A 13,947-nucleotide genomic window follows, 5' to 3' on the forward strand; every position below is an offset into this window, starting at 1 on the left:
GTAGAGACGATCATTTTGCCTCTTCTCATAAGTGAATTAATGCACTGAATCAGAAGCTTTTCTTCTTGTTTCCCAGATGACAAATAGTAAATTCGCTGCTGCTTGGACAAGGGATGTCATCTTCTGATTTTGCCACGTTGTAATGTTAAAAGCAGTTTTTAAAAGCCTGTAAGTTTTTTTTTAGATAAAGCCATTAAGATTTAGTGGCCAGTACTGCCTCTCCCGGTTACTTCTAAAGGCTGGCCCGCTGTAGCTGTCCTGAGTCTCCCAGAGAACCACCGAATCGCCCTTAAACATGCAGACAGGTTGGGGCGTTCCCCGGCCAGAGCAAACGTGTGAAAAGTGCCCACTTCGGTCTGCTGGCCTCTGGGCCCACAGCCCTGCCACCTGCCTGTCCTGCCGTGTCAGGAACCCTCCGGGCCCGGTGGCGGCGGCTAGACAGCGGGGTCAAGGACTGGTACAAGTTAGTGTGAGTTCTTCCCAAGCGAGGGCTTCTTTTTTAATGTATGTTTGTTTGTTTGTTTGTTTGTTTGTTTGTTTATAATGTTTTCAGTTTGTTTTTGAGAGGGACAGAGAGCACAAGCATGGGAGGGACAAAGAGAGAGAGAGACACAGAATCTGCAGCAGATTCCAGGCTTTGAGCTTTCAGCAAAAACCCCGACACGGGGCTCGAACTCCCAGAACTGGGGGATCATGACCTGAGGCGAAGTCGGATGCTAAATTAAAATTAATACCTGGGCGTTTTTTTAATGGTATTAATTTAATTTTTTTTAATGAGTTCTGCCCCTCCCCCCCACACGGGGCTGAAACTCACAACCCCTGAAATCAAGAGTCACATTCTCTACCAGCTGAGCCAGCCAGGCACCCCGCTGGGTTTTTTATTTTTAAGTTTTCTAAAACTTGCTGTTTTGGAACCATTTATAGAGGGTGCGCAAATAATACTCTGCGTACATTCCCAAATAGGAGCACTTTTCTACCTTGTTCTTTTTATTTGCAAACTTTTTAATGTTTATTTATTTTTGAGAGAGAGGGCACATGTACGTGGTAGCAGGGCGCGGGGAGGGAAAGAGAGAATCCCAAACGCGGGGCTGGGTCTCACCAACTATGACTGCGAGATCATGACCTGAGCCACGAGTCAGAGGCTTAATGACTGAGCCCCCCGCGCGCCCCCTGCACTGCTTTTCTCTCTCTCCATCCCTCCTCCTCACTCTGCCAACAACTCCGGGGTCCCGCTGGTCCTCTCTCCTGGATCGGTTCCTCGCTTTCTACTTTTTGAGACTGTCACAGGCCCCTGGTTTTGCAGGACGCTCCTCGGTTTGGCTTTCACATGACCGCGTGACCGGGTTCAGGACAGCAGAGAGCCCCCAGAGGTGACGTCACGCACTTCCCGGGGTCCCTGAAATCCTTGCTGTGTACAAGATGGGTGTCGGGCAGAGGCACACGAGTGCAGGACAGGGCCCTCTCTCAGGTCCCATTCATTGTGAGGGTGGAGCTGCAGCGGACAGCCAGGGGCGCCATCAGCGGCAGGGCCAATGTGCCTTTTCGGGCACGGGTTTCCTGTGCTCTGGGAAAGGTCAGGACGTTACCTCCCAAGCCCCACACTCGCTGAGTCCTGGCCATTCTTGTGGCCTGACTTTAGGTTTCCCGTGCTTTTTTGGTCTCCTTTGCCACGGTCCTGTTTCCAGTCGGCATCGTCACGCTGGCCTGCCAGCCTCTCTCCCTGTCCCAACCCCTCCTCCACCAGAGGGGACTTTTCCAAAGGCACGTCCCATCCGGGCCTGCACCCACCCGTGTCCTCGTTCACCAGAGCCTCCTGAGTGCCAGGCTCGGCTGCAGGCTCTGGGGATTAGGTCTGGGAGGGGGAAGGTAATGGGGGAGATGCTGCTCTATGTTCCCGTGCAGTGGGGGCACGGGATGCGGGGTGAAAAGTGGGGACGGGACTACTCTGGGTAGAGGGACAGAGACGACACCCCATCCCCGTGCTTGAACCGGCCAGGCCCACCTCACTCTGGCCGGCTCCCTGCACCACGCTCTGCTCCCCCCACGCTGCCCCTCTGCATGGTCTTCCAGTCCCCGTGCACCCCTGCCTCCCCAGCATCTGGCGCAGGGGCTTTGTGGACACATCCAGATGCTGGGTGCTTGGATGGATGAGTGCCCGACCAGAGGGAGGGGCCCTGTCGCCCCAGTCGGCCCACGCCACACCTCCCACCCTACCCGGGAGTGGGCCCCGCCCTTGCGCATGAGGATGAGGGAAGCGGCCTTCCTCTGCCTCAGTGCACACCACACCCAACCGTCCTTGTAGTTCCCGGAGGGCAAGGCCTCCACCACTGAGTCTACGGGGCAGCTGTCCGGTTCAATAGCCAGTGACCACATGGGATCACTGACACTGCACAGGTGGCTCAGGCCGCAGGGGAAGTGAGTTCTTACTTTAGGTCACTTTAATTCCCGTAAACAGCCACAGCATCAGCGGCCCCGCCCCGGGCAGGCAGAGCAGGCAGGGCAGGCAGGAGGCATCCCCTTACACAGCCTCGGGCCAGAAAGGGAGCCGCTGGCAGGGATTGTGGTCTGAAAGAGGAGAGCACCCAGAGCAGGAGGATTGGACACAGGAGACCAGACAGAAGCAAAATATTGTGACATAAGCAACAACAGAGGAATGCCAGCTGTTCGGGAAAGAGCAGGAGACGAGGGAATTCTCGAAAGGCTGGGAAGAACCTGTCGAGAAATCACCAGCGCCTACAAAATGGCTGGCGTCACGGCCCAGGTGGAGATCTGGGACCCCGGCCGCGTCTTCCCTTCTCTGCTTTTCTTTCTAACAGCTTCACCAAGGTGAACGCGCTACACTGTATGCGTTTGTGCAGTGTGGCGAGTGTTGACCTGTTCACACCCAGAAACCGTCCCCGCGGTCAGGGTGACGATGGTCGCCACCATCCCTGAAGTTTCCTTCTGCCCCTCAGTGGCCTCTCCCTGCGTCCCCCGCCCCCAGGGAACCACTGATCCGCTTTCCGTCACGGTAGATTAGTTTGCGTTTTCTAGAACTTTATATAAATAGAATCGTGCAGCGTTTTGGTCTTTTTTTGGTCCGGCGTCTTTCTGTGTAATGACTTTGAGACTCATCCGGGTTCTTGCAGGTGTTGTCCGTACCCTCCCCTTACTGCTGAGCTGGCCCCGTTGTCCGTCCCGCCCGTGCCGGTGAAGTGGGGAGGTGCATTTGTCCGCGGCCCAAGGCCCTGCTGCTGTAGCTTGGGACAGGCCAGCCCGGGAGCCCCTGCCTGCGGGGGTCCTGGGGAGACACCCCGAACCCAGGAGAGGCCACGAGCAGTGGGTGGCTGACAGCAGATACTTGGAGCCCGCGTAGTCATCACCTCTTATGGCCAGGAGATTTGGGGAATGCCAGGTTAGGTGGGGACAGGTCCTTGTCCCCGAGGACTACCCCTTGTTCAGGAGGCCTTGTGGGGCAAAGGCTGGCAAGTTTAGATTCCGATTGTCAATAGCGACAGGTTCAGAGCGACACGTCTCATGAGAGTCTCTGGGCTCCTGTCCCCAGGAACTCTGCCCGCTGTCCAGATGCCCTGCTGCTTCATGGGTCCTTCCCCGGCCTTCCCAGCCCCTCCTCAGCACTGTGGAAGCCCGTGGGTGCCTGCTCACGCGTGTGGCTCAGGGTCTCTGTCACACCTGCCGTGTTCATTTCTAGGCAGCAGCCCCCTGTGCCCACGGAACGGCCAGACAGAGTGCCCCTGGCACGCGTGCTCTCAGCCTCGCAGGAGCAGGGGCCAGGGACGAACGGGGCGGGCAAGCACGTGCAAGGAGCCGGGCACACCCCTGAGAGAGACTCGGCCATCTGTCCCAGGCTGGGACAGTCAGGCTCTTAGTTTTGTCTTCCCTTCCTTCGGTCCCGCATTACCACCCACGTCAGGTATTTTATGTATCTGGTGTGTGTGTGTTTTATATAGCATATACTTAACATATAAAGTATATGTTACTACTTAGTATGTAAACACATCCATAAAAATCTTTTTTGAGACATAAAAATAAAGATATTTTTCCTGTCTTGCCAATCCTTAGAAGTCAGTGTGAATTAAACCATCGCCATTTGTTGGGATTCGGTTCAGGCGGATGCTAAACCAGTGGTCCCTGTGACATGAATGTGAGAAACTTCTGCTTTTTCTGTGAATCCAGCCTGATTCTTGGATGCCTGCACGGCCTGGCCCCCCACAGGTGTGCGTCCTACCAGAATACAAAAGTACACTTTCCTCTCTCACCCTGTGGGCCACCCCCTGGGCTCGGCGCGCCGGTACCTGGGGGTAACTTCCCGGCTGCTCCGCCCCGCTGCCCGCACTGCGTTTCATGGTCTACGTGGTGACACCGTTGGAAAGCAAGCTGTAAAAGAACATCTGTGGTGTGAGGTCTTAGGGATTCATCGCCCCAGGGAGAGCCCGGTAAACATTTCATGAATGCCATCACCGTACAGGGGGTCAGCCTCCAGGAGAAGGGCGCCTCCCCCTGTGCATGAAGTCTGTGCCCAGCACCCCAACTGTTTACTGCCCTGCCTGCCTGAAAGTCCAAAAAAGAGGACTTTTTTTTGGAAATCTACTCTATTCCTGCACCACCCCAGAAGGAATTAAATGATGACTGATGCAAAAAAACAAGGTCTTTGATTTCTGTTGGGTTCATTTTTTTTTTTTCTTTTAATGTTTATTTATTTTTGAGAGGGAGAGAGAGACTTTGAGCAGGGGAGGGGTAAAGAGCAAGGGAGACACAGAATCCGAAGCAAGCTCAAGGCTCTGAGCTGTCAGCACAGAGCCTGACTCAGGGCTCCAACCCACGAACTGTGAGAACCGTGACCAGAGCTGGAGTCGGATGCTTAATTGACCGAGTCACCCAGGCGCCCCTGGATTCTCTTCTAACAAACCAGCCAGAGTTGAATTATTTCCTGTGTATGACCCTGCCCTAAAGGACACATATGAGGGAAGGATTAGATTGAATATGTTAACTTGCTTTGCCATTAAAATAACCTTGTGTTATGGAAGTTGCCAGAATTAATGATTACGTTATAAAAAGTGTTTACCTGATAATCTCTCTTGCGTTCTGGGAATTAGGGATACTGATTTCTGCTGTGTTTTTAATTTTATATTTGACACAAAAGGTCGTTTTACTTCTTACCTTTGCTTTTATGGATACACTGGGATGAATGACCTCATTCCATGGAACACTGAGGAAATTCTCTGGCTCTGAGTTAGAAAGAGGCCGCGCTCAGGTTATTTCAGTGTGTGTCTTGATATTCACCTGAAAGCAAATTCGAAAACCAAAGTTGAGTTTAACTTTTTTTTAATGTTTATTTCTTTTTGAGAGAGAGAGAGAGAGAGACAGTGCAAGCAGGGGAGGGAGAGTGAGAGAGGGAGACCCAGAGTCCAAAGCAGGCTCCAGACTCTGAGCTGTCAGCCCAAAGCCCAACACAGGGCTCAAACTCACAGACCATGCGATCATGACCTGAGCTGAAGTTGGATGCTTAACCGACTGACCCCCCAGGCGCCCCTAGTTCCACTTTAAAACAGAGCACTTTGTTCACGGGAGAGAGGGGGCAGACTCCTTAAAACAAATCGAAAAAGAGAATTGTGTGGTCTCTTGGTATTTAGAAGTGCGCATTCGGTGTTTGATGTCTAGATGCTGAGAATAGGACGCGTTTTCCTCAACTGTGTGTTGGCCGGTCCTTGCTCTTTGGGGCGCTCAAAAGACTTGTCACAAGAGTGACCGTAGACACTGTGCGTTATCCTGTGCTTCGTGATATTTTGAGGAGACTTGGTTAGACAGATGGTTAACTTCAAACGCCCTCAAACCCGTGGTACGTATAGTCAGCACGTGCACCGAGTTTTCACTCTGCTGCAGTCACGCCTTCCGGACATCTTTGGGCCTGAGATGCTACTATGTGTAGAGTGGGTTCAGGTGGGAGATTTTTGTTTTTGTGTCTTCGGTACCATGCAGACCCACACGGCCCAAATGCTGACGGCCAAATTTTTATTCTTGTCAGTTGTAGTCATATTTTGTAACAGATTCTTTTTTTTTTTTTCTTTTTTTTTTTTTTAACATTTATCTTTATTTTTGAGACAGAGACAGAGCATGAGCGGGGGAGAGGCAGAGAGAGAGGGAGACACAGAATGAGAAGCAGGCTCCAGGCTCTGAGCTGTCAGCACAGAGCCCGACGCGGGGCTCGAACTCGTCAACTGCGAGATCATGACACGAGCCAAAGTCGGGTGTTCAACTGACTGAGCCACCCAGGCGCCCCACAGATTCTTTTTTTTTAATGTTTGCTGATTTATTTTGAGAGAGAAAGCCTGCATATGAGCTCCTGCGAGTGGGGGAGGGGCACAGAGAGAGGGAGAGAGAGCATCCCAAGCGGGCTCCACCCTGTCAGCCCAGAGCCCAAAGCAGGGCTCGAACTCACAGACCGTTAGATCATGACCTGAGCTGAGATCAAGAGTCAGATTCTTAACTGCCTGAGCCACCCAGACGCCCCTCGTCAGATCCTACTTTTAAAACTTTGGAAGATTTTCTTTATAGACTTTACTTATTCTCCACCCTACCCTGTCTGCCAGCACTGAAAAATCTTGATTCCCTTAAATCTAAACTAAGTGGTATCTAATTAAAAATATTTTCTGCTTTTTCGAAGCCATCTATTGAATTTGGGGTGACTTTGCTCACCCAGATGATACAGTGTCCTGCTACCACCCCTCCCCCACGTGGCCCACCCCTGTGCCCGGGGAGCTGGGGTTGGCAGCCTCCTTGCTTCTCTCCTGAGCTCGCTGCCAGCCAGGGCGCCCCTGCCTTCTCCCTCACTTGTCCAGATGACGTGCGCTTCTTCCTGAGTCTAGCTCTGAGCGTGTCCTGCTGAAGCGCAAAGATTCAGTGTGGCGTCTCGGCCAGGCACTGTTCCTCCACGTTATTTGTTCCCTCTAATATTTGGTGAAGATTCCATTGCGTGTTCTATTTCGGGTGAATGGCGGGCTTGTGCTGTTGTTGACCAGAGTTACTTTAATGACACTGAAATAATTCCTTCAAGAGGGGAAGAGAGGAGGATTTCTTGCAAGCTGTCCATGCCACGTCGTGTCTGTAATGCTGTCACGGACCCGGAGGCCTTGCGGGGCCCCCAGTCGGTCCTGTCTGGTAGGGTGCCGATGTCGGGGAGCCCAGGAACAGGGGCTCCCCGCCGCACACGCCGTGGTCCAGAAGCCAGCGTGGAGAGCGTGGGCCCGAGGCCGGGGTCCTCACATCTGCTGGTGGTCACTTGGGCTCACCCGAGGAGCTGCTCCACGTGAGCACCCACACGCCTTTGAGCAGGGGTGCGAGAGGGTGGAAGACACCCATCCCTAAGGATGGAGCGGTTCCCGCCCCGTAGGGCCATTCCTTGGGCACAGGGCTCCACGCAGCCCGAGAACCACGGATGCCCTGCTTACCCACCGTGGGCTCTGTGTCCCTGCCCCTGCGTGCCCTTTGCCTTTTTCCTTAAGGATGCCCGTGTTCATAGCTTCGCTTGGTGCTTGCTCCTGGTCAGTGTCTCCATCCTTCCCGACGCTGAAAACATGCCAAGGTCAGAGGACTTCTGCTGTGGTCTGGTTTGGGGCTGGCTTCATCGGGAATCTGCAGACACGTCAGTGGTTGTGTTCCACGGCAAAGCTTTCTGGCACTGGCACTTAGGTTGATTTTAATGATCACCTATCGGGGGTGGGGGCTCCTGGGCGGATCAGTCAGTTAAGTGTCCGACTTCGGCTCAGGTCATGATCTCGTGGTTCGTGGGTTCGAGCCACACATCAGACTCTGTGCTGACACCTTAGAGCCTAGAGCCTGCTTTGGATTCTGTTGTCTCCCTCTCTCTCTGCCCCTCCCCTGCTTGCTCTCTGTCTCTCAAAAATAGACGTTAAAAAATTTTAATCATCACCTATCAGGGTACACTTAAGTCTGTCTTGAGCTTCGTAAGAACCTGGGAAGGACAGCTTTCTGACATGGTCTTTAGTTTGGAAATCCCTTAGCTGGTTTCCACATGTCAAGTGCAAGTAACACGTGACGAAATAGAGACGGGGCGGTCGTCATGAAGTGGCCCCTTCTTTGTGTGAAACCACAGTGGTGCCGCTGGCCCCGGGTGGGGTCGGTGTAAAGGAAGGGAGAATTTTCCGTCTTCTGTCAGACAGCCCTTGACGGGCTCGCGATGACTTTTCTCTTCATCCCAGCCCTGAGGACTTGGTCACCAAAAACCAGGACCCCTTCCCGAGGTGCAGAGAGCTGGTGCTTATAGACAGGGAAACTGCTTCTTCAAAAATAAATACAGAAGTGACTCCAGACGGTGCTCCATCACGGCCGACGTGGTAGAGTGTTTCTGGATGTAGAAAGGAGCTCCACTCTAGAAGGATGAGCAAGTGGGAATAACCAAGAAAACGTTGAAAGGGGACTTGAGAGGATGAGTGTGGAACAGGTATTGAAGGGTAACGTAACAGTCCACGTTCAGAAAGCCCCCTGGTACTGGCTCACAGACAGACCGAAATCTCTACTAGGGTTTTGCCTGTGATAAAGCTGGCATTTCAAAGCAACGGGACAGGAGAGACCATTACGTCAACTGGCTCAGTGTGCACACCCAGCCGCATCCTGGGGCGCATCTGTAGCCTGTGAGACAGACTCGAGCAGGCACGGTAGAAGTCCTTGCAGATCACGGAGAGCAGCGGGGACACGGTCGTAGGACGCTGGGCCAGGACGTAGCGGGCTGCTCGGGGAAGAGGTGCAGTATGTACCCGGTCGGTTTGCGGGAAGTGTTCACTAGCAGAGTCAGCAGGGAACTGGAAGCCGGGACGATCGTGGCCGGTCGCTTTCCCACGCGTGCGGCTGGCAGCATTCTGGTGAAGCTCTGTGCCGAGGCAGCGGGGGGCTCTGGGAAGGGCTGCTGCCCTAGCCCCGGGGGAGCCGGAGCTGGGCGACCCTGCCGAAGGGTCGTCAGCCGAGTGCGACCCCAGGACCACAGCCTTTGAGAGCAGGTAGCCATCGTGCCTTTGCGCAGGCGGTGACCCCAATCACGGGCGTGTGCGAGCAGCCCGGAAGCCCCGACGGCGGGTAATCAACGGGACGGAGTCTGCTCTGCACTCATCGTTTCTCACGGCGGAGGTGGTAGAGTGTTTCTGGATGTAGAAAGAAGCTCCGCCCGAAGCCACCGAGTAAATCAGGCCACACGACCCTGCGTACAAGAGATTGCGCGTCTGCCCTGTGCACCCACACCCACACACATCTGGAAGAACACCTCCTAATCTTAAACCGACTCCAGAGGGTAGAATTGTGGTTTCTTGAAAACAGCCTTCTTTTTACTTCACGCTCTCACCTGATTTTCCTACAAAAGCACATGTTGTTTACATTTCATTCTTCTCTCTTTTTTTTTTTTTTTAAATTGAGAGAGGGATAGAGAGCATGAGCAGGGAGGGACGGAGGGAAAGAAAGATCCCAAGCAGGCTCCACACTCAGCATGGAGCCCAGCGTGGGGCTCGATCCCACGACCCTGGGCTCATAACCTGAGCCGAAATCAGGAGTTGCCCACTCAACCGACTGAGCCACCCAGGCGCCCCTACGTTTCATTCTTTTCATAATTTAAAAAAAAATTTTTTTTAATGTTTATTTATTATTGAGAGACAGAGCATGAGCATGAGCATAGGAGAGGCAGAGAGAGGAGGAGACACAGAATACGAAGCAGGCTCCAGGCTCTGCGCTGTCAGCACAGAGCACGACGTGGGGCTCGGACCCACAAACCATGAGATCGTGACCCGAGTCGAAGTCGGATGCTTAACCGACTGAGCCGCCCAGGTGCCCCAACATAATTTTTTTTTAAGTAATGGGAATTAAAATTACCCAGTTTAAAAAATACCCTTATCAGTCTGTTAACAACAGTTTATTCTTCACACACTGGTTCAGTCCCAAGCCCACAGAACAACTGACTTGTATTTTGTGCGCAGCCGCACCATCAGCGTGCATTTTCCTGCTCCTGGGGCACTTGTCTGCCCCTCCCCCGGGGTTCCCGCCCCCTCCCGCCGGGCACAGACAAGTCGGCTTGGGGCACAAAGGCCTTGAGCCGCTGGGTCCCGGGTGCAGTTATTCCAGCACTCTTCCAGATGCCCGAAACCCAAAACCAGCCATCAGTTTTATATTCCCATCTCTTTAAAAAAAAAAAAAAATTTTTTAACGTTTGTATATTTTTGAGAGAGAGAGACCATGTGAGCTGGGGAGGGGCAGAAAGAGAGGGAGACACAGAGTCTAAAGCAGGCTCCAGGCTCTGAGCTGCCCACACACAGTCCAACGCGGGGCTCGAACCCAGGAACCATGAGATCGTGACCTGAGCTGAAGCTGGGCGCCTAACCGGCGAAGCCACCCAGGCGCCCTGTATTCCCATCTTCTGAGAAACTCTTCATGTGTTAACGTAGCTGATGCTCCTGCTTTCTACAAACGAAATCGCTTTTTGTTTTTCAAATGAATTGTAATTTATTTATTTTTACTAGGCTTGTTATGTTTTGTTTTTTTAATATGAAATTTATTGTCAAATTGGTTTCCATACAACACAAAAATAGGGAACGCTTCACGAATTTGCGTGTCATGTAATTGTTGGTAGCAGTCATTTGCTTTTGATGTTTGTTTGAGAGACAGAGTGTGAGCAGGGGAGGGGGGGAGAGAGAGGGAGACAGAATCCCAAGCAGGCTCCACACTGTCAGCGCAGAGCCTGATGCGGGGCTCAATCCCGTGAACCCTGAGATCCTGCCCTGAACTGAAATCAAGAGTCAGACGCTTAACCCACTGAGCCACCCGGGAGTCCCAAGAATTGTCCTTTTTTTTTTTTTTTTTTTTCAAAGTGCTTTCTTTTCACTTGATTTGATGATAATTTTGCTTAGCTACTTAGCATGTAAGGGAAAGATTCCAAAGACCGATCTCCATTGCCGGTTATTCCAGTAGTGATGGCTTCCTGAACTGAGTGGCAATTGGAATACAGATGAAGAGCCAAGTAGACTTGACCTCGTTTAGGTGTGTTGTGGTATCGAGAGGAGTAACGTCACTCTGTTGCAAAAGGACCAGGTACCCGACTTGTGGGGCCCAGTGTGGAAATGGAACTGTGGGGTCCCTTGTTCAAATACTAGTAGGAATTGCAGGATGGCAACAGCAGAACATTAAACCAGGCGTGAGCCCCCCTCCCCTTTTTTAAATAAGGGTATTTATTATTTTGAGAGAGGGAGAAAGAGCACAAGTGGGGTAGGGACAGAGACGAGAGGGAGAACCCCAAGCAGCCTCTGTCATCAGTGCAGAGCCGGACACGGGGCTCAGACCCATCAACCGTGAGACCATGACCTGAGTGGAGATCAAGAGTCTGATGCTTAACCGACGGAGCCCCCCACGCACACCGAAGGTTTCTTGGGAAACTCTGGCCCCTCCTCAGGGGCCCCCGTGTGTCGGGGTTTGCTGCCTGAGGGTGACGGGCCGTGTGGCCTCGGCAGCCTGTGAATGTCGGTCCCGGAAGCCTTTGACCCCTCTGTGAGAGGCTGCTGTCGCCTGGCATCCCGCGTTCACGACGCCTGCTCTGTTTCTCCTCCCGCGTGTAGAAATTCATCGAGTTTGAAGATGCCCTGGAACAGGAGAAGAAGGAGCTGCAAATCCAGGTGGAACATTATGAGTTTCAGACCCGCCAGCTGGAACTGAAGGCCAAGAACTACGCGGATCAGAGTAAGTGGCCCGCCAGAGGGGGACCGGCATTTGAATGTGTCTGTTGTTCCCAGGCTGACCCCAGCTGGGAAGGATGTTGAGAGCCTTTGATGAAAGGAGAGCGAGGGAGCCCGGGACAGCCATATTCTACCCGCACTGTCACTCGCCCTACCCTTTGTCTTACCTCTTTACGCTGCCACGCATTTCCCGTAATCGGCCTCCGATTCCTTGTGGAAATGAGTAAACGAGGCTCCTTTGATGACAAAGCATTTTGGCTTCAGGCTGCAGTCCGAGCCAGACTGGGCCAGCGTGCCATCCCGTGTGACCCCTTGGGTTACAGCTCCCGTGTGGTGCGGGCCCCTGTCTGCGTGGCACCGAGGGGACGCCACTGTTGGGTGGTCGGGAGGCCAGGCCTGCTGAGGGAGCCCGCCGGCGTGGCCCTGCCTGGGGGTGCCGGGCTGGCCGGGGGCCTGCAGGATCACTGTGTCCCCTGCATGCAGGGGCAATGGAGTGCTTTTGGATGAGGGTTGTTATAAGAAGTGTTGTTTCAGTTTTCACAAGTCTTTGTTTAAAAGTCGACGTTATGGTGACCCATGAGTAGAAGTTTTCGTGATGGAGAAAGGACACAGCTGACGTTTGAACAAAGGGCCACAGGCGGAAGGTGTCCTGGCTGCACGCTTGCTCGGGTGGTGGGGCACAGGTGCAGGGTGCCTGGCTGCCTCGTGAGCTCTCCAGCAGGCCTGTGGGGCACTCAGGTGACTTCCCTGCATTTCGTGGCCAGAGTAGGCCCTTGCTGAGGGACAGGGATTGTCAACTTAGGGGGAACCCCCATGCCCGGAGGTGGCAGGTCACGGCGTGGTCTTTGCAGCCTTTGGTACGTGTAAGGGACACTTGTGTGTCCCGTCCCACATTTCAGATGTCTTTTGCTCTTTGCCTCGGCACGGAGGCTACTCACGTATGAATTCTGCCCCCTTGTACAAGCCATTTGCTGGAGTCCTGTCTGCACCTGACTCCGTCTCGGGGGCCGCCGGCCAGCTCAGACGCAGCCAGTCGCCCGTGGCCGAGCTTCAGGCACCCTGGTTCTCCTCGTGGCAGGACTGAGCACACCAGGTGCCGCCCAGACCAGCCAGGACCTGCCTTCTGGCGGCCCCGGCGTTCTCTCCTGAGGGTGGCCCTCTGCACCAGGTGTCAGTTTGTCCTGGGACCCTCTGCCCACGTGCCGAGCCCGGAGGGGAAGTGAGGGGGCGTGGAGATGTGGGTTGTGCCGTTGACACGGGGCGGCTGTGTTTTCTAGTTTCCCGCTTGGAGGAGAGAGAGTCCGAGATGAAGAAGGAGTACAACGCCCTGCACCAGCGACACACCGAGGTGGGTGCCCGCCCGCGGCCCGGCAGCCGTGCGAGGCTTCTGGCCTTTACTTCCGGTTTCTCCTGCCCCAGCCGGAAAGCGGTTAGCCACGTGCTGGCCAGACTCCCTTTCGCGAGCGTCGTTTTTACTGCTGTCGGAGCACAGCGGGCCTGGAAAGTACCACAGTTAGAGGAGGGGACAGGGGCCGGGGTCAGTGGGAATGACTCACATGGCATCCTCCTCCTCCACAGATGATCCAGACCTACGTAGAACATATCGAGAGGTCCAAGATGCAGCAGGTTGGGGGAAACAGCCAAACCGAGGGCAGCCTGCCTGGGAGGAGGTAAGGCGGGAAGATGGAGGTGGCAGCCTCTCTGGTTCCCTCATCCCCGAGGTGCCTGGGCCGGGAGGGCAGGGGGCGCTCTGGAGAGCTGCTTCTCCCTGACTCGGGTTCCTGGCGGGGGTGCGTGGCTGGAGCAGGAACCTGCCCCGCCCGTGCCCCGGGCGCCCGAGCCGGTCCGGGGGAACGGGGTGGCCCTCCTGCTGGCCATGTGCGGTTACAAAGGCCCTGGGATAATGGGGTGGCCGTTCCTGATCATCTCAGGGCCTTGTTTCTGGACCCACCTACTCACTAAAACTTGCCTGTGGCCTCCCATCGACACTCGTGGGGCTTCTGGGGTCACGCACAGACAGGTGCAGAGATGCCCAGAGCGTGGAGGCGGGCGGGGCGGTGCAGTGTTGTGCGGGACGCCCGGACCAGGGCCGCTCAGGGACGTTGGAAGCCCAGCCCTGGCCCCTGTCCTGGAGCAGCCTCTTCCACACCCCATTTTCTCCTTTGTAAAACATAGCAAGTGGAATCTCCCAGGAGGAGTCAGGAACGAAGGTTCTGATCTCTGT

The 13,947-nt window shown here is 54.3% G+C and overlaps 1 protein-coding gene across 15 annotated transcripts in view; it reads left to right on the top strand.

The window, feature by feature from the left end:
* MAPK8IP3 (mitogen-activated protein kinase 8 interacting protein 3) overlaps positions 1–13,947 on the top strand; it is a 47,654-nt gene that overhangs the window by 3,672 nt on the left and 30,035 nt on the right. For all 15 annotated transcript variants that reach the window (XM_053893759.1, XM_053893768.1, XM_053893763.1 and 12 more), the window contains exons 2-4: positions 11,607–11,727; positions 13,001–13,071; positions 13,302–13,393. In XM_053893759.1, coding sequence (XP_053749734.1) covers positions 11,607–11,727; positions 13,001–13,071; positions 13,302–13,393 — 284 coding nt within the window. The remainder of the gene's footprint in view (positions 1–11,606; positions 11,728–13,000; positions 13,072–13,301; positions 13,394–13,947) is intronic.

Source organism: Panthera pardus, unplaced genomic scaffold, assembly GCF_024362965.1.
Source record: "Panthera pardus isolate Hobbes unplaced genomic scaffold, ASM2436296v1 HiC_scaffold_4, whole genome shotgun sequence".
NCBI lineage: Eukaryota > Metazoa > Chordata > Mammalia > Carnivora > Felidae > Panthera > Panthera pardus.